This window comes from Corythoichthys intestinalis, chromosome 13 (genome assembly GCF_030265065.1).
Source record: "Corythoichthys intestinalis isolate RoL2023-P3 chromosome 13, ASM3026506v1, whole genome shotgun sequence".
Classification (NCBI taxonomy): Eukaryota; Metazoa; Chordata; class Actinopteri; order Syngnathiformes; family Syngnathidae; genus Corythoichthys; species Corythoichthys intestinalis.
Genome location: NC_080407.1, coordinates 27,597,389 through 27,618,589, shown reverse-complemented (window position 1 = coordinate 27,618,589; position 21,201 = coordinate 27,597,389). Strand labels below are relative to the sequence as shown.

At 39.2% G+C, this 21,201-nt stretch overlaps 1 protein-coding gene across 4 annotated transcripts in view; it reads right to left on the bottom strand.

Moving 5' to 3' along the window:
* LOC130927907 (zinc finger protein OZF-like) overlaps window positions 1-20,338 on the bottom strand; it is a 40,487-nt gene extending 20,149 nt beyond the window's left edge. For 2 of the 4 annotated variants that reach the window (XM_057854026.1, XM_057854024.1), the window contains exons 1-2: window positions 19,994-20,338; window positions 11,768-11,881 (exon numbers count right to left, since the gene is read on the bottom strand). In XM_057854026.1, the coding sequence (XP_057710009.1) occupies window positions 11,768-11,881; window positions 19,994-20,009 (130 nt within the window). In that variant the 5' untranslated portion in view covers window positions 20,010-20,338. Of the gene's footprint in view, window positions 1-11,767; window positions 11,882-17,410; window positions 17,814-19,993 lie in introns of those variants that run through there. The other 2 variants (XM_057854025.1, XM_057854023.1) reach the window with 1 other exon arrangement.
* Window positions 20,339-21,201: the final 863 nt, after the last annotated feature.

Here is a 21,201-nt window from a genome sequence, read left to right as displayed (position 1 = left end):
TGCAAAACTTGGAGAAGACGACTACTGCGATCCCTCGCGGATTTGCGAACTCAGTGCAGGGCACGGTTTTAAAAAGTGTTCATAAAAACAATAAATAAATAAGTACTGGGGGAGGGGTTAAATAGCAAAACACTAACTGGAGGTGAGAGCATGCAAGCGCATAATTAAAGACGCCATGGTTTTAACGAGATATTATCGTGAACGATGTAACTGTCGCTTCTGTGATTCTCTTTGTTCCTTAGGACATCCACCATACGGTGGCGCCTCTATGTTTGGCTTCTTCTTCCGTTGCTACCTACTTTTTGGGGAGTCAAGTGTGATCATGTGTGCCTGGTCCATTGTACTCCTGAGTGACGAGTGGTTGAGCTGGATTTATTTTGACGAGTGGTTGAGCTGGATTTATTAATTTTTTGTGTATTAAAAGCGCATAAGTGGAAGTCTTTCTGCTCCCCCCCCCCCAAACTTTTTATGCTTTCATCCTGCCCTGCCATGTGTTACAACGTACCTCTTTTCGATCCAAAAACTCCATGTAGCATTTATCACCGAGTGTCATGACACAGCTGTGAATAGTCACAGCAGGATTTTTGGAGGAATTTATGGGTGAAAGATGGTAATACAACTAGAGTCACGATACAGAAATCGCAGACATCAACGAGTCGTCCAGACTTTTTCATATATTTACCCTTTCAAACTTTTTTTTCTCCAATTTTTCTTTGTTTGGATCGATTATTCATCATCTAACAGTTCAGGGGAAAATGCGACAGTCACAAAAAAATACAATTAGGCGATAGTTATGAGATATCCGTGACTTGTTTACAAACACCATTATTTTCATTGTGACGTAATTTGTTAAAAGTTTAAAATATGCGTGAATAATTTTTTAAAGTTTTTTTTTTTTTAATGAAATATTAGACATCAATTAATGATTCTAAGCTAAAAATGACAGACATTTCGAATAATAGATATAATTACCGGTACTTACCTTCATTTTATGGCTGGGTTGAAACAAAAGAGTTGCGCGACGTCTGTAAACATGGGTTTCCAAGGTAAAATGGACAAATTAAAAATAGTTCAGGTACTTTATGTGCCATGAATCTGCTATGGCAGTATATAGACATATTGTTCTATCCAACACAACAGTTGTTTTGGCTTATAATACAGCAGTTTATTTTAAAGAGGGGTGCAAGAGAAGAAATTGCTTTTTCAGCCTTGTCTGTTTTCCGCTCATTATGTATTTGTAGCCAAATTAGTTATCTGTATAGTAGGCTAATATAGATACATACAGCATGTGTTGCCTTCATTATAAGGCTTTTAATTTTTTGCGGCTCCAGACATGTTTGGGTTTTTTTGGGTCCAATATGGCTCTTTCAACATTTTGGGTTGCCATCCCCTGCCCAAAGAGCTTTAATTAAGAAGAAAAAAAAAAAAATACGATTGAGTAAAGGGACATTTTTTGCAATTAATGTTAAATTAGTATTGTGAGGCTACTGTTTGATTTACATTATTTCACTGGAAAGAGAGAAGAGCTTTTTGCTAAGGCTGGATTTTCTACAGAAGAGGTATTATTTAGAACAGGGGTCGGCGACCTATGACACGCCTGTCAGTACTGGCACGCGAAGGGTTAAGTGACACGCAAGCGCATGGCAAAAAAAACCAAAAAGAAAACCGCGCCTTTATACTTGAAATTTAGACATTTTCAGTTGCACGCCCTGTTATTTAGGGGCTTTACAGGCGTACCCATCCACCCCCTCTGCCTCTGCTCCTTGCATGCTGACAGAGAGACATGCTGTAACTAGCCACAGAAACACAGGCGCACGATAAATGAATGTTGGCAGCTCATCCAACAAAAAAATCTCGGCCTTTTCCAGCCAGCATGGACAGATAAGCGGGGCTTTGTGCAATAAAATGACCGTGCTGTTTGTGCATTATGCCTCCAGAGCGCTGTGTGTCGCAAAACAAGTGTCAAACGCCAGTACGAGACAAAACATGAAAATTCATTCAAGGATGAGTCTGACAAGACGGAGACATTAAGGTACAGCAGACAAACATAGACCCTGAAAACCTCAGTCACTGCTAAAAACACCGCCACCGAAGCAAGCTATCACTTTGCTCACTGCATTGCAAAGCACGGAAAACCATTTACCGATGGCGAATATATCAAAGAGGCGATCTTGTCGAGCTCAGAGGTTTTGTTTGATGGCTTGCCTAACAAAGAGAAAAGAATAAAAGACATCCATCCATGTGTCAGCCAGAACTGTTGAACGGCTGGCTAGTTGAGGAGTTGGCAGAAAGTATGAGAGCATGGCGGACAGCTGCTTTGAAGGAAGCCAGTGTATTCAGCATCGCACTTGATGAAAGCGTGGATGTGAATGATAGCCCACGTTTAGCAGTTATGGCAAGATACTCTGATGACTCAACTGTAAGGGAAGAGCTCTGCTGCGTAAAGCCAATGCCCGAAACAACAAAAGGCGAGGATGTGGCCAAAGTTTTAATTGATTATTTTGAAGAGCAAGGGGATAATATGAGTAAGATTTTTGCAGTGACAACAGATGGTGCCCCCGATATGGTGGGGAAATAGAGGGGGGCTGTCACATTAATAATAACATAATATTTTCTACAATATGCATTTATTTTTTAGTTAATTGAAACAGAAGAATGGTAGTTATAAGATTTTAATGTATGTCCATGTTGTTTTCTTTAGAGTATAATTACGGCTCTGTTGGATATAAAAATGTGAATGTATGTCATTAATCTTGATGCGGCACACTGGTTGACAAGAAAATTTGAAAGTGACACTCCACACCAAAAAGGTTGCTGACCCCTGGTCAATGGAGACAAAATAACAAGTTATTGATGACATAGCTTATAATAAAACATGTACTACAAAGTAAATTATCAAGAAGCATTTCAGTCCTGAATAAAGCAAAACAGTTACTCTACATTCTTTACTGTTCTTTAATAATGCTATATTTACACAACTGTGCCGAGGTCTGGGGAATGCTTATAAATAGGGATGTCCCGATCGCATATTTTTACACCAGATTCAAAGAATCTGCCGATACCGAAAAAAAAAGTTAATAAAACACAAGGCTTGGGCTTTTCTTGTCTTTATGTAAACTAATTTGTTTAAAATTATGAAACTGTAACAACAAAACATGGATGCATTTGACATAACTGCACAATACACGCTGGTATACAAATACCATGTAGACACCACACTTCACTTGAACTACAAGCTATAGGAATAGCTTCACCCCTAGTGGACAAGGAGGAGCTGAAAAATGACATTCTCCCATGTTTTTTCATTCTTCCGTCGGCATGTTCATGACAAATGTAGCCCTGACCAGTGTTTCCTTGTTTGGTCTTATCAATGTCCCTTCCCCAGCAAAAAGTGTACATAATGGTTATATTATTAAAGCATCCATACCAATGTTGAGACCAAACCTAGGCCCTTGGTTATAAGTATGTATAAAATACTTCTAAAAACAGATTTATGTACACTTTACCATAAACTTAAAAAATCTATTGACCTGACACCTCGTGATTCTTTGCGCGACGCCTCATCAGAGGGGCCCCCGCTTCATTTTGTAATAGCCGAAGACGGCACACGCTCATGTCGAATTTAAGCTTGGATTTACTTACAATTGGATTTAACTATGCATACAAATAGGAAGGATTGTCTCAGCAGTGATTTTTCCGAGGATTCAAGGTAAATATTATATTTTTCGTACCACGCATGCGTGATTGAAGCATTTATTCCCAGGAATTTTCTTTGTTTACACATGGAACTGACTAGTCTCATAGTTGGCAACATTTATGCGAAATAAATGCTACCTGCACGGTTTCTTTGCTTTTAACCAAGAATCGAGACTGTTTTACGTCCATATCTAGAAAGAATTATTAGATTTAAGCATTTATTCACAAGAATTTTCGCCAGAAATGCTCCTTTTACGACAGGCGCCCGCTAGCCTCATTCGCTAACATAGTAGCATGGTACTTCATCAATATACCTGAAATAAACGCTAACTGTAACGCTTTCTTTGCTTTTAACCAAGAATCGAGACTGTTTTACGTCCATATCTATGAAGAATTCGGGGATTTAAGCATTTATTCACAAGAATTTTTGCCAGAAAAGCTATGTTTGCAAATGGTGGCCGCTAGTCTCATTCCCTAATAGTATAAAGTGGTACAATGATAATAAAGGGCTATTCCATTCTATAATAAGTTGTGATTGTAAACAGCATTTATTAATAATCTATTTACCTATTATTTATAATTGATTCAGCATGTTTTACTCAAGTATTAAGTTTCTGATGTTAAATTGAATGATTTATTAGCTGTTAAAAACTTGCAGTAAAAAAAAAAAAAAAAAAAAAAAAAATTAAGTTGCTATTTTGGTCAAAAACCATATGTTAAATATTGCTACTGATCCTGAAAATATAGGTGATTATCTCTGCATTTGGTGATTTTTGTGCATCTAGTGTAAAATCTGAGACTTTTATACCCATTTTAATTTGTGTTATACCTTTATAGAAAATATTTAATCTGGATTTTTTTAAGGGAACGACTTAATTTTTTGATGCTGCTGCTCATGGAGACTCATATATGGCAAAGAAGCAGCTTTGGTTTTGTAAAATTTTAAGTTTTTGAACATAGGCCCCCTACGAATTGGCCCCGTTTCTAGTGTCATGTCAATAGGTTAAGAAGTCTATAACTTTACTTACATTTGTGTTTGAATGTACACTTACACACGTATCATATGAGAGAATGGGTGTACAGTAGTATTACAGTAGTATATCTACTTACGAACGTCACTGCATACAGAATTTTCAGGTTAAGACACGCCTCAACGGGAAAATATTGCCTCTTGATACGAATGTAATTTCAGAATACGAAAGGCAAAAATACAGTAAGGCTGGTACTCGCAGCTCCCAGAGTTTACTAGCCAAGGCAAGGCAAATTTATATAGCTCTATTGAACACAAGGCAATTCAAAGTGCTTTACATCACATGAAGATCATAAAAATCACATTAAAATCAATAAATTGTAAAAACAAAGACAATCGAAATAGGAAATAAAATTATACATAAAAATCACATTTAATCACAAATAGAACAAAAAAATAAATAAATAATAAAACAAATACCACTACTACTGCTAATAATTGAAATCAGCAATGGGGATTGGCACAAGAGGAATAGAAAGCAAATAGATTGAAATATATGGACAGTTATGGATATGCAGTGTTAAACAAAAGCATTTTTAGCCTTGATTTAAAGGAGCAAACAGTTTGAGCATACTTCAGACTAGGGCTGCAGCTATCGAATATTTTAGTAATCGAGTAATCGACTGAAAATTCTATCGATTAATCGAGTAATCGGATAAAACGAATATATTTTTAGGTGAAGAGCAATTATAAATATACATGAGAAAACAAGACATTTCATCTAATCTTGAACCATTTTCAGTCAATGTCTTTATTTTCGATGTATATTGTTGAAAACGGCCAACAATTGCATCTCAGATATAACTAGAATAAAAAAAAGACTAATTCACTGCTTTCACTCAAAAAACTTTTAGATCTTATTAAAAAAAATATATATATATACCTTACCTAAAAATGCCGGTACGCTTGATAACACACATCACTTAAAAGTTAGGATTTTTTTCCTACGTGTTTCAATTGAATTTCTATTTGTGTCAAGCCATTTTTAAGTTCTAGTTAAGTTTTAAGTTAGTCTAACCTGTAAGTCCTGATAGGATTTTGAGTTTTTGCAGTGTTCAAAATAAATGTATGATACAGGCTGTATTGGAGCACATTAGGGACCAGTGCTACTTGGTGTTTTATCCAGCAATGACTACTGAGCTAAAATTGACAGTTAGCATTATTGAGATTTTATTTACACCCTCATCACTCGACAACGCGATGTTATGTTAAAGCATGTATGTAAGACACGTTAGCCACGCATCGACAGTGGTCATAATTAATAGAAACCTAGCCCTCTGCAGGGCTAACGTTACGTGAGCTTGAGACAGTAACGTTAATCTTATTTATTAGCGCTTAGCGCTCTTTATTAGCGCTTAGCGCTCTACTGCTTTAAGATGGCGGCGGTTTACTAACGCTGCCCAGACGCGGCCGAGTCCGTCAATTCGCATCTAGTTCAACGTACATCAGACGCTACCTGCTACCAACTAGCATCGTGCGGGCAAGTATTTAGCAACGTCGGCGTCGTGTGTGGCGGCTGTCTGCTGCAGTTGCCATTTTGTTGTTGTTGTTTTTTTGCTTCGTCCTCTACGCACGTAACATCAGCGCGTTGTCCCGCATTAAAAGTAGTCCGAGCAAAACGTGATGCTTAGAGCTGTCAAAATAAACGAATACTCGAGGTGAATAAAATTACTCGGATCAGTTTTTAAACTCGAGTTACTCGAGTTGCTCGAGTATTCGTTTCAGCTCTACTTCAGACCTTCAGGTAACTTGTTCCAGAGTTGAGGAGCATAATAACTAAATGCTGCCTCACCCTGCTTGGTTCTTGTTCTTGGAAAATCAAGGAGACCGGTTCCAGACGACCTTAGGGATCTAGATGTTTCATAGGAATCTAACAAATCAAGCATGTATTTTGGTCCAAGGCCATTCAGTGTTTTGTAGACGAGCAGTAGTATTTATAGTCGATCCTTTGACTCACTGGACGCCAGTGTAACGATTTCAAAACTGGTGTAATGTGATCCAGTTTCCTTGTATTTGTGAGGAATCTGGCTGCAGCATTCTGTACTAGCTGCAGCTTCCTGACTGATTTTTTATCAAGACCTGTAAATATACCGTTGCAATAGTCCAATCTGCTGAAAATGAATGCATGCATCAGTTTTTCCATGTCTTGTTGAGTCAGAAGCCCCTTAATTCTGGCTATATTTTGTGGCCATAAGCAGATTTAGTGACGGACTTTAGATGGCTATCAAATTTTAGGTCTGAGTCAATAATTACGCCAAGGTTTCTGACTTGATTTGTAGCTGTAAGTGACATTGTGCTAAGGTGCCTGCTTATCTTTGACCTTTCCGTTTTTGGCCCAAAAATGATCACTTCTGTCTTCTCCACATTTAACTGGAGAAAATTCTGGCACATCCATTCATTGATTTGATGAATGCATTTACTCAGGGAGACTAAGGACTATAATCATGTGGGGACACAGAAATGTAGAGTTGTGTGTCATCTGCCCAGGTGTGATAGGAAATGTCATACTGTTTCATAATCTGACCTAGGGGAAGCATATAGATGTTAAATAACAGTGGTCGAAGAATTGACCCTTGAGAGACTCTACACCTGAATTTGGTTCGTTCTGACTGATGGTTTCCGATTGACACAAAGAAATCCTTATCATGTAAATAAGATGTGAACCACTGAAGAACAGTGTCAGTAAGCCCTACCCACTGTTCCAATATGCCGAGTAGAATGTTGTGATCAACCGTGTTGAATGCGGCGCTGAAATCCAATAGTAGCAGAACAGATGATTTGCCTGCATCGGTATTCCGACGAATATCATTTAGGATTTTGATAAGCACGGTCTCGGTGCTGTGTTGTGGCCGAAATCTGAAATGAGCTAAAAAGATTGTTTTGCATCATAAAAAGCTGGATCTGTTTGAACACAACCCTTGATTTGATATAGGCCTATAATAACGAATGTTTGAGGCATCCAGATTAGGTTTTTTAAAAAGAGGTTTTATTACAGCAGTTTTTAAAGTCTGTGGAAACTCTCCTGTTAGGAGAGAAGTACTGAATGTACTGAAAGTACTGAATGTAACATATTTATAGCTGCTCTGCAATTGGCTATTGCCTAGTATTCCTGGCATCCAATAAACCTTTTGCAAAACCTCGCCCCCAAATACAAAAAGTCATACATCCAGCCAAATATTTGCATGCCTTTGTAGTCGTTACAGGTGGGAATCTTTGGGCACCTAACGATTCGATTACGATTCAGATGGTCCGATTCGATTCTAAAACGATTATTGATGCAACCCCCCCCCTTTTTTTTTTTTTAATGTTTTGTACATTAGTTCCAAAATTGTTCAAAAATACTCTCAGGCTAAACCAAACTACTATTTCAGTATCAAGTTAACATATAGCAGTAAACAAATATAGAAAAATAACAGTAAATAAAAAACTCCAGTCCCCATTCTGTGTCAGCAGCTTTAAACTACATTCAATTAATTTAATGTTGTGACTCAACCGTTAAAGTTGTTAAAATTGCTCCCGTTAATCCATAATTTCCCTTTTGTCAACTTTCTACATGTGAAAGTTTTAAAACTATTTTAAAGATAGATTCAAGTCAATATTTTACCGATTTAGGAGTATTTTAGATAAAAAGTTAATTAGGTTTGCTTGGAAGGTTCGCTACAACAGCCTTGCAGAGAAGTGTACTGCTTTAAGATGGCGGCCGTTTACTACGTCTGCATCTAGCTTTTTGTAGATGTGCTGCAAACGCTACCGCTACCGTATTGCATCTAGTCTTATATAAATGATATCTATCGTAACATTATGTGGATGACGTACTTTTGTAGCAGCTTCAGGTATGTTGTTGTGTTTTTTTATCTCGTGGCATGAGTTGAGCTAGAGCCGTGAGTTGAGCATTGGCATTACCCGAGGGGCCGGGTAATGAGAAGCATGATGTTTAGCTACTCTCGCTCCGTTGCTCATTGACCGCGCGGCGCGCTGAGTGTTGTACTTCCGCTTTACTTGGCATATTTCAATAATCAGAATTTGGATGTTTGTGAATCGTTCTCGAATCTTCCACGGCCGAATCGCGAATAATCTAAGAATCGGAAATTTTGCACACCTCTAGTAGTCGTGACTTAAAACTTCATCTAACTTCAAAATAGCAAAGACCCAATGGTTTAATGCAGTGTGTGGTGTACCTGTAATTTCGACACCGGGTCCACTGAAATTGCGGGGAGAATTTGCAAAATGGATGGAAAATGGAACTGCTACAATTAACAATGATACCATCTCATCTCAATGGCAAAAACCTGAAGCTACAGGGGAAAAACAGCACAGTGTGTGGGCTAATGACAGAATTATGTGCCTTCCAGAGTAAGCTGGGGCTTTACAACAGTGTGTATATGTGAGGCAAGCTCTTGTAATGAATATTATCAAACATCAAATAGGATATTTTACGATACAGGTTATCAACAGAAAACAGGCTTTTTCTTTCCTTCTGCTGTGAATTTAATGAAGTTTATCATAGTAGAAGTCCAATTCATTTGATTTGGGGAGGATGGCAGCGAATACACATTCCAATTCTTAAAAAAAAAAAAAAAACGACAGAAAATTTACAGCAAATGACCTATAATGTCCCATAAATAAAACTCATTGTCATTGATCGCCATAGACATCCAATCCATTTGTGGGAGGGATGGCATTTGAACCCCTCCAGTTCAAATGGATTGGAGATCTTCTAGTTATAATTTCATTTCAATCACAACAAAAGGATGAAAATATATTGTTTTTCTGTTTATTATATCATAGAATGATTTCCTGACCGATGCATCGATAACTGTTTGTGTAGAAATATATGAATATTTCCATTTATTCACATAATCATATGTTCTCCATGTTGCTTTTCTTCCATATTCACACAGGGTCTTTTGTTCTCTTACCTGTGTATGTTATCTGATCACGGTTGGGGGTTGCACTTTCCAACCAAGTGCTGGGGAGGAAGTTAACCTCCTCCCAGTTAAGGATATAAACCAGTGGTCTCCAAACTATTCAGCATTGGGCCGCAGTGGGTGTAGGATTTTCCAACCCGGTCAAAATAAATTGGCTGTCCAGCGCCGTCAATGACCGCAATTGAGCCAACTAAACACCATTCTCATGGAAGATTTCGGTAGCAACCTGTTGGCTCCTTAATTTTTTCTTTAACCCTTTAACACCTAAGCCTATTTTGGCCGAATTTTCATGCATTTGATGTTGCCTTTATATTTCAAAGAAAAAATTGTTCACAATGGCCAGGTTGGGTCCCTTTTTTAAGGACACCTTGAACTTCATGTCCAAACTGTTGTTTTCTTCACTGACCAATTATAATCCACATTTTGGACCCAAAAAGACAAAAAAATCCGAAAATGTTTTTTCAAAATTTGTAATGTTGATGTCCCATTGACAACCAAACATGCTCGACCAAACGTTTTGAAGCTTGATAATATTTATTCTACTTGTTAGGATAAACATTCAATAGAAAAAAATAAGATTAAATAGTTTTATGTCTGACATTTCAACACAAACAGCAAGTATGGTCATAGGCGCTTTTGGCCTTTACACATACTATGGTCAAAACGGGTTATATACAGTGCAAAATAGTGAGAAAAAAATATATATATATATCATCTAACACAAAAAGGGTTTGGAAGATATCTCTTTGTGAAGTTAGGTATTATACTCATCACCTTATCTAAAGTATTTACGTACATGCAACCAAGCTTCTCGAACACTCATCTTTATAAAATTTTCTTGAAGAAAAATCTATATAACATTGAAAAACAGTATTTAAAAAAATATTGACAAGTAGTTCAGTTCAATTCAATTTTTTCTGGCATACGAACCAATAAAGTTTTTTTATTTTTTTTATTTTTTTTTTCTTTTCCCTTGCGAACTCAATAAAGCTTCTGCATGAACAGGTCACGGAGCTGCGTCACACAGCCTACTCCGTCCCGTTTGCGCGCTGCTGTCAGCCTGTCACTTCTACTCGTAGAAACGCCGACTCATCCCAGGAAAACAACGGCAAATACGGCTCATCTTCTTCCTTGAGTTAATGAAATAATGCATTAGCTTGCACTAAATTTAGTTTTAGATTCATTCTGCACGTTTCAAAGTCGCTCGCTCAAACTGGCCGTTGTTTGCTTCAGCATGCCTCCTTTTCCTTAGTTGGCGCCTCGCTCGGAAATGCATTTAATTTTTTTTTTCAACAAATGTCCACATTCGGTTCGTCCTTCTTGACATCACAACGACTGTTGGGATATGTAGTCTTTTGTGCTTCTTTCGGTTTTGAAAAAGGACAAGAAATGATGGAAATATGGAGATAGATACATGGTCCATGCAGCGTTTTAATGCATATTTATGAGTGCAATAAAACTATAAAACTCAAATGACAATATCTCCCGTTTTTCTTGGTCGATTGACTTCAAATAAAAACTGGTGTGGACATCAACTTCCGTACTTTCAAATGAGACCAACCAGCGGCACGTGGGTGACGTAATTACAGCGTGACGAAGCTTCAAAGACGACATGGGTAAACGCGTCGCTGCCGACACGTTCGGTGTTAAAGGGTTAAACAGTGGCGCTTTTATTGAAACAATATTTCGATTCGTTGTGAGAGCACATCGATAAACTTTTGGGCTACAAATTATCACGATGCATCGCCTTTTTTGAAATGTTCCACTTGATTTGGTGTGGTTGGAGTGACCAGATGTTTGCCGTCAGTGTGTTTGACATAGCGTTACGCACTTGTTTGCGCTATTCAGTGTGTCTGTTCTATACTTGTAATTGCACGTAATGTATCTACATCCTGTAATTACTTCAAACGAAGCAAATTTGTTTACATAGAAAGAAATCTTTCAATCTTCAAACAATAGTCAAGTCGATGCCGTGGCACAAACCTTCACGAGTCCATTGCACAGCTACTACGTAAGCAAAGCCACTATATTTGACTGAATGACATTTCCGTACTTAGAAGGTACAATATGTGATTTCGGCTTCATTCAAAGTAAAAACAATGCTTGGGATGACCTTGAATGTGAACGAACTCTTCCTCCTCCTTAATGTACGGCGACTCTTCCTCCTCGTCCTTGATGCATGCAGACGTCTGGTGCTTAGGACAATGGGCTTGGCTGACACATAGATCTGCAAGACCACAAACACACAGGCCAAATCTTATTTCTTCATTTGCAAACTTGTATCCCCAGAGTTGTTTTATGTTGGAGAAAATCACTCCTTGCCCATTTGTTGTTTATTCCTGTTTTGTTGTCATGCAATCCAATACAAATGAATTCAAAGTGCTTGACATCACATTAAAATCAGGACATCACCAAAAACAGTCTCATAAAATACATTAAAAAGGAATAAAAGCATAAAAGATGCCAAGCAATATATTGCATATGTGCGTAGGGTAGCAGATGAAAGGCTTTTACCTGCTGAAATGAATGCCTAAAGATTGCAAAATGTCAGACTCGACACCATTTCCATTTTGAATGTAATCCACAGAGTGAAAATAAATCCAAACAGGGTTCTCAACTCTAACCCATTGACGACTAGCAGTGCAACGGTTCGCGGTTCAAAACCGAACCAAACGGTTTGCCCTGTTCGGTTCAATACGCCTTTATGAACCGCGCCGTTTTGGTTTTGCAATTACAGTAATTTATTCCGAACGCTTGTGGAATGAATTGGTCAAACTCTGTGTGCCTGTGTGTGACGTGAAGCGCAGCTGTGGAGAAATTCCCGCCCCACGAGTAAATGTCCAATCGCTGTCAAGCACCTGTGTAATAGGAGCCGAGTAACGCCCTCTCTCGCTTCCGAGCGAGGTGAAAGTGAAACAAGAAAGAAAACAAAAAAAGTTATGGCGAGCGGAGGAGTCGACAGACCGAATTTTGAGGAATCACCGGCTTCTTTCAAATCTGCGGTGTGGCAACATTTCGGTTTCCCCGTGGACTACAATGCAGACGGAGCGAAAATATTAAAAAAAACATAAAACAATTTGCAAGCATTGCTCAGCGCTTGTTCCCTACTCTAACGGCAAGACTTCTAACATGACTCAGCAGTCAGCACTTCAGCCGGCATCACCCACAGACATGGTTTTCTCAGAGCAGGACAACCCCGAAGATGACACCAGTGAAAACACACGGGTCTATAGAAGAGGCGTTCCAAAAGCCTTACAATATCAGGTCAGAAAAACACAAGAAAATAACCAAAAGACAAGCAACCATATTCCGTGGCTGAAGATGCGGGCTTTGTTAATTTACTGTAAATGCAACGCTTGACCCGCGTTATATTGTTCCCTCGCAGACATATTTCGCCCACAACATAATCCCCGACATTTAAGAAATGGCACGCAAAGCCATTGAAGATGATTTCACGAAAGCACATAGTTTCGCCCTGACCGCTGATAGTTGGACGTCCCGTGCTACAGAGTGCTACTACCTAACTGTGACGGTCCACTATAATTCATACCTGTCAAGTTGTACGGTCTCGTCGTAATTTGTACACGTGAGCACTGGTTTTTAAATGTGTACGCCGTCCGTTACGTTCAATCTGCACGTTTTTCGTGCATTGCGTTTTTGTTTTTTTCATCCGTTCGGATTTGGTCACCGTTTCTGCAAGGAGCCAATGTTCGTTAACACTTGAATGACACGAGAAAAGTCAGACACGGAGAGGGAAGAGTGTTTGTTGAGACGCTGTAGCAAACGCGATGCTAGGCTAGGTGGCTCCAATTTCCTGACCGTGGCCGACATCATACAATCTACGCCTAGATAACCCATGCATATAGAACTACAAGCGAAATGACACTCGGTAGCGTTAGGAAACAGCCGCCATTTTAGAGCAGTATACCTGTACTTCTCAGAAAGGCTCTGTTGTAGTGAACCTTCCTAGTGAACCTAAGTAACTTTTTATCCAAAATACTCCTAAATCGGCAAAATCTTGACTTGAGTCTATCTTTAAAGGATGAAACAGTTATAAAATTTTCACATGTCGAAAGTAGACGGAAGGGAACTAAGGCAAAAACGGGAGCAATTTTATCAACTTTATCGGTTGATTCACAACATTAAATGACCTCCAAACATAGCAAAGGTTACTATGTTTTTTTTTGTTTTTTTTTTAATGAAAAAAAAAACATGAAAGGTATCACCAGTTACTTTGCCAAGTAACTTTTTTACTACTGTGTGTGTATTTCAGTAGTCAGTCACTACACTTGCCAAAGAGCTAAGAGGCATTTTAACAGTCCAAAATGTTTACATTTTAAGTGTTTATTTTTTTAAAAGCAAAATAAAGGCAGTTAAAAAAAAAAAAAAAGCAAACCGAAACCGTGATCCCAAAACCGAGGTTCAAACCGAACCGTGGGCTAACTGAACCGTTGCACCCCTATTGACGACATGACCCAAATAGCATTTATTCCATAGATAAGCCGCAGCTGTACTCACTGTATTATGGGATATTTAGACCAAAAGATATAAACTGGTCACACTTTATTTGAGAGCGGCGTCATAAGACCAAATCAAGCACCATGAAGCTTTGAACCAATTGGCTGCAAAGCTTCCTTGATTCAAGCCGCTTCATTTGGCCATCACTGCTCCCTTGGGGGAGACAGTCAACCTCTGCTGTCAACACGGTTGTCGTCAAACATGCCTCCTAGTATGCATTGCAGTGCTAGAGATGTAAAGAATGAAAATTAATGTTCTGAGCTAATTATTTCTTCAGTTACTGTTCTAGTTGTTTCATTAATTGCTAGTTATGGAATTTGGTAACACTTTATTTGAAAGTGGAGCCATAAGAATGTCACAAGACCATCATAAGTATGACATGACACTGCCATGAAAATTAATGAATAATTATGACAGATATCATTTTGTGTTATCAGGCAAATGATCTCACTTTTGAATGGATGTAAAGATCATAGCTGGAAATACATGGAGTTAGTGACATAATTTGCCACTTGATAACATCTGTCATAAGCATTCATTAATGCACATGATAATGTCATAATTATAATGGTCTTATGGTAGTCTTATGACGACGCTGTCAAATAAAGAGTTAGCTATTAACCCAAATAAGTCAACAAATAAGACGCACTGGACTTTAAGCTGCAGGATTCAAAATGAGGGCGGAAATGTAGCGGCTTATAGTCTGAAACCTACGGTACCTGACATGTTTCGGCGAATACTTCTGCCTTCATCAGCGACTCACTGGTGTTGGTGATGAATAAATCTGTTGCTGGGTTCTTGCACCATTTTAAAAGACAAATTGAATGCTTTTTAAGACCTTCCAAATATAATTCAAGACTAAAACATGTCGCAAACAACTTGTGAAGAAGTCCTTTTATTTCACTGTAAACAGAGGTGCTGCCGTTTTTCTCCTCTCAGGTGCGACTCGACGGCTTTATATGAAGGACCAGAAGTGCAAAAATCAAATAAATTTTTAAATGTGTCATTTAATGCTTCTATTTCAATATTTATTTACTAATTCCATTATTTTTCAATATTTATGTATTTATTTCAATTTTTATTTATTTTCATATTTACATATATTCATTTCCATTTTGTTTATATATTTCACTTTTTATTTATTTCCATTTTTATTTGTTTCAACATTTATTTATTCCAATATATACTTAATTTTTTCACTTTCTATTTATTTCATTCTTGCACTCTTGTTCCCCATGTACTGCATGAAATAATTTTATATGTTATTGGTTCATCAAACTCGGTGGGTGGGGTTTTAGTTGATCGAGTCAAGCTATTACTCCTTTGTTCCTTCGTTCCTTCCTTCTTCCTTCTTCCCTTCCTCCCTCCCTCCCCACATGGCAGCAATTGCTGAGGTTCTGCATTAGCTCTCTCAGGATTTAATAACGGACATGTTAGACTTAGCAGAACACGTTGATGCAGAAAATTCGGACCCTGAGCATGTGGCTTACACAACACAGCGGTTTAGTTTATTACTGCGATCAGGTCAGCCTCCACAATGCCGGCCATGTTGGGAAGGAAGGAGAAATTGCTTGACTCGATCAACTCAGACCTCGTCCATCGAGTTTGATGAGCCAATGACAGAAAAAATTATTTAATGCAGTTACAAAGGGAATGAGAGTGCAAGAATGAAATTTCCTGGGGTGTTTGCACACCTACACCAGCCCAGCATCAGTCAATGAAGAGTTTCCCCAACATATATAACATTGTAGCGACCCGCCACAACATAATAAAAGCCGCCACCACTTGAAAATTAGATGGTTTTTTGGCTTTAGATTTAAAAATACATTCTAATTAATAATTTGTATAATTCAACATGACGTCTGGATGAATATACTGTATTTGGCTCATTATATACGCACTATAAGTTGTCTGAAACAGCACATCAAAAACGCATTGTTCCTTAACACACTTTATTTTAAAAACCACATCGGTTGTTCTGTTGCAATCTTGTGCCTTAGTGCGTCGGCGCGGAGATGGAAATTGGGACAAAGATCCACAGAAGGGTATTTCAAGTTAATGAATATAATTCTGTTTGAAGCCTGTGAAAACGACCTTAACAATGACATTGACGTAGCGTTGAAGTTGTTTATGGAGTGTCTTTGACCCGAATCGTCACGTCCTAATATAGCATTTGTTCGTTGCCGACGTCACTGGCTGTAATTTCAGATGAGTATTTTGGAAAAATAAAAGTTGTCAACGTATGAGGGTCCGTTAACAGAAGAACTATTACTGTTGTGGTGATATAGTACGACAGAGTATGAGGGCCAAATATTAATTCATTCATTCATTTTCCATGCCGCTTTTCCTCTCGAGGGTCGCGGAGGTGCTGGAGCCTATCCCAGCTAACTACGGGCAGTAGGCAGGGCACACCCTGAACTGGTTGCCTGCTTTAAAAAAAAAAAAAAAAAGACTAAAGTCGTACTATTGCTACCAGAAAAATAGTCGTGTTACTATGTAAGGGTAATGGTGCTGTAAGCCGCTATGTACCTTAACTGAGAGCTATGACGAAGCATTCAAATAAATCTGTCTTGATTGATTTATTGGAGATGAGGCAAAATATTACAGATTTCCTTATTTGTAAAATAGATTCTATACCACAAGATGCTTGACTTTTATTCTCGTACTATTAATTGGACATTTTTTACGGTTTTTATTAGAAAAAAATGAATGTTGTTAATAAAAAAATTTAAAAAATTCTCATTTGTCATTAAATGAAACAATTTTGCCGCGGCACGACCTGGTGGGGCTGACCGCCTCCGATGCAGCCCACCACAGCTTCAAAAAAATCTTGAAATGTAACGTTAGCTGCTCTTGGCTGTGTGCTGCGGGTGACGACGTCTTTGGACAGCTATTATACGGGGAAAGGGCCAGGAGAGGAGCCTACAAAGATCCGTTCTGCTGCATAATCTGTGGCTTAAAGCTAGCAAACGAGGCAACAAAACCGAATGCACCGACTGCAAGTCAAGTTTTAGGAAAGGGCCGCTGTTAAAAATAAAATGTTGATTCCGCGTATGGAGAGCAACATTTTTCCTGCACTTAATGTTCGTTTTCACCCCCCTTTGTGTTTATTTTATATTTACTGTCACACATTGCCGGTCCAGGAAAATAAGGCCCACATCACACTGGTCCGTAGCACAAAAAGCTTGGGGAACATTACACTGGTAGACAATATACGTATCATCGAAAGTGAACCAACCTTCGAGTCTACGAAGAACAACCTTTGCGTGCATTATTTTGCACACAGTCGAATCTTGGTGACGTGGGGGCTCCTCTTTCACTCCACAAAGTTCCTCTTGGAACTTTTCTGTAGCCAGTGTAGTTCTCGTGAACATATGTTGATTTCTGAACGCTTGACTGCGTTCCTTGCTGCTTTGTTAGCGGTCGGCCAGCTAGGCTAGGCTAGGCTAAAGTAGGTCGCAAACGTTCAACGAATGCTGAGACTTGAAGACTGATGTTTGAGTCTGTAATGTGGCCGATGCTGGACACTTCGTTGAGACTTCGATTTAGTTAAGAGGCTGAAATTGAGGAAAAACAATACGTGCCCACGGAAAAAAAACGCTCCATCTTAGCCAGTGTTTTTCATTTCCGACCAGGATGCATGATGGGAAAGACAGTCTCTCCAGCACAAACCTAATTCAATAATAAAAAACAAAAACAGCCCAAAAGACATTCATCATTTCAAAATAAAAGTATTTCTGTTAACAACTTAATCTATTAGGCTCGAGCGTTTACGTCACAGCAGCACGGGATCATGCGAGATTTGCGACAACGCAACCATTGCGGAAGCATCACGGGACATTTAAACTTAGCGGCAACCAAAGATGGAAAAAAGTAAGGAATACTTGCCAGTTCGATACAGAGACAAACTTGTTACCACGGCGAAGGACAGATATGTGAGCAATTTTAAGGATGTGAAAAATGTTGACCCTCACGAGCAAGCCGAACACAAATGGAATAAAGATGTCGACAAGCTTCCACCACTACGCGAAATGGACATCATGCTGTATTTAGTGTTTGGTATATGTTACTACACTCATCAGCAATTCCGAAACTACAAATCGCTACAAAGCTACGAACAGTTTTGCTGCGGATGGGTGCAGGATCTTCACTTTATGACCATAGCAAACGGCAACACATCTTTCTAGCAAAGGTAGGCAATGTGTGTTTACATTAGTCTGTGACCACGGATGTACAAATCTTTTGCTGCATAAAATGTAGCCTGTGTACAAATTCTTTGCCACTCTCTCACGTCAAAATATTACAGCTTTTTCATTTAGCAACGACATGAATTATGTCTTATGAAGACAATGCACATGTATGCATGCTATGGAGACACACATCCAGTAAAGAAAGTGTTGATGGACAGGTGGGAGGACACAAATCAACAGAAGATGACCTTCAGCGGGGTGGGGAATGCAGTGGCAGAACTGGCAGGGCTTAGCCAGTTGGAGTTCGGCAAAACAGTACCAGTATCCAGTGTTGCGCCCTGGCTATTCACAATGCCGGTGGTAAATTTTGGGATTAAGGAAGTGATCCGGGAGAGGGGAAACCAGGGTATGGTGGCTGAGGAGTATCTGGGACAGAGGTATGGGCAAAGCGTTCTGGTATTTACGGACGGGTCGAAGGATCCGGAAACTGGACGTACTGGGGCGGCGGTACATGTGCCGAGTTACAATGTGGACATTAAAACGAGGTGTACAGATCACTTGTCTGTTTATGCAGTGGAAGTAACAGCAATTATAATGGCACTTGGTTGGGTTCAAACAAATGGGATAAAATTAGCAGTGATTGCTTCGGACAGTTGGTCGGCGCTCACGAGTATTTTAACCATGAAGTCCAGTAGACTTGACTTAGTATTTGAATTGCACAGGCTACTGTATGAAGCACAGAAAGGTGGGCTCAGGGTGGAGTTTGTGTGGGTCCCGGCGCACGTGGGGATTGAGGGAAATGAGGTAGTGGACATCCTGGCCAAGCAATCGCTGAGAGCACTGGGGATAGAAAGGCAGGGCGTCCTGAGTAGAGCGGAAGGGAAATCCATTATTGGGGGCTACATACAGAAGAGGTGGCAAGAGTATTGGGAAGCACAAGAAACGGGGAGACATTTTTTCTCAATACAGTCACAGGTGGGTGTGGGAAGGAGATTGGGGAGAAGCAGAAGGGAGGAGGTGGTGTTGAGTCGAATGAGGATAGGACACACGGGGCTAAATGAATCGTTACATAGGATAGGAAAACACAAAGATGGGAAATGTAAACACTGTGGGGAGCGTGAAACGGTTGAACACATTCTAATGGTATGCGGGAAGTATGGAGAGCAGAGGGATCGGTTCAGAATGGTGCTGCACCAGGCAGAAGAGACATTTGGGATGGGAAATGTTCTGCAGATGAAAAGGGCCAATATTCAAAAAGGGCTAATAAAGTTTCTCAGGGACACAGGGTTGTTGGACAGGATATAGGAAGAGGGTAATTCATTAGTATTTAATTCGGTTGTTACTATGTCATTTATCCAATTTTTTGGCTCGGGTTTTATCTACACTCTGGGAGTGTTTCACTGGTTGTCAGGAGGGATTACTTTTAGTCTGTAACTGCCAGATCTCGTGCTAAACCGTCGGTCCAGTAGGTGGCGGTAATGCCCCACGGCACCGAGGGGTAAACTGCCAATAAACAAAAAGAAGAAGAAGAAGTATGCATGCTAGTTGTTTAGCTTTAGCAATAGCTAACAACAGGCCGACTTAGGGCGTAAAGTTACTGAAATTTGCGTAAACAAACGAAATTAACTTACCGGAGTGGAAGTGCATAGAGCAAACTCAGTGTGTAACTGGAGAATCAAACGTTATGCCCTTCCTTCTGATCGAGGCCACCCATGCCATTCTTCGACGTTTGGTAAGTTCAGATATGAGCTTTCCCTCGCCTTTTCTCCATGTAGGGATCCGGAAGAAACTCAATGGTGTTCCGTCGAGCTGTACATTCTCCTTTCTATTCGATCGGTTGTTGCAATTCTTTACCGCACAATAATTTCCAACCATTTTTAAAGAGCGACCTGTGTTGAAATGCCTCATTGCTTATGTTTCTCGCTTCCACAATGGCGATAGCGGCGGAAACCTCGCGAGTGCCACGTCATACGCTCGAGCCTAATACTTTGACATGATGGGGGGGGGGGGGGGGGGGGGATTCTAACAGTGAGATCGGAGCGTTATCATTTCTCCTATAAGGATCATGGGAGGTGTAGTTCATCACAGGAATCATTGCGTTCAGCAACGCTCTCTGGCGGTATTATTTTTATTTCAAGAAATACAATAATATTTGACGGTCTATATATTCATTATTAAATATCTAAGTTACACGTTTGTCAATACAAATCACGCAGAAGTACAACTTTGACAATATTTTCCAGAGCCAATTCAGAGTGTATTTTGAGAACATTTTTTTCTAAAGATTGGTCTCAAAAGCTGAAGCAAATCTATCTGTCATGACTCAATGCTTCAAAAAACAAATCATAATACGCAAAAAAAAAAAAAAAAAAAAAAGCAACACTGCATCTAACTCTTATGTAGTGTTATTTTTAGAATTATTTTGTTGAATTTGACTGTTTACCTTAAAAATAAAGAATGACATGTAGTTCACAGCTCACACAATGCGAGGCTCTATAATGGAAGTTCAGCTCATTTGAGTGAAGACGCTGCGGGTATCAGGGGTTCACTGGACTTTGCCAGGACTCTAACTGAAGTACACTCATATAAATCCGATGAGCCACTAAGAAGTACTCTGGTGTGGCTAATTTGACTTTTATTTAGCCTATTTTCAAGTATTATTAAATAAAAACATGTGATATACACAATTTATCTGTATATATTATATATATTTGCCGGTGAAAGCCGGTCGTCTACCAACACTCGCAAGCGTGAAAGTAAACAAACAATTGAAGGATCTCTTTGTGTAATTCTGTATTTCACATGAATCATATTGTTCCATTTACCAGCTTTACTGTTA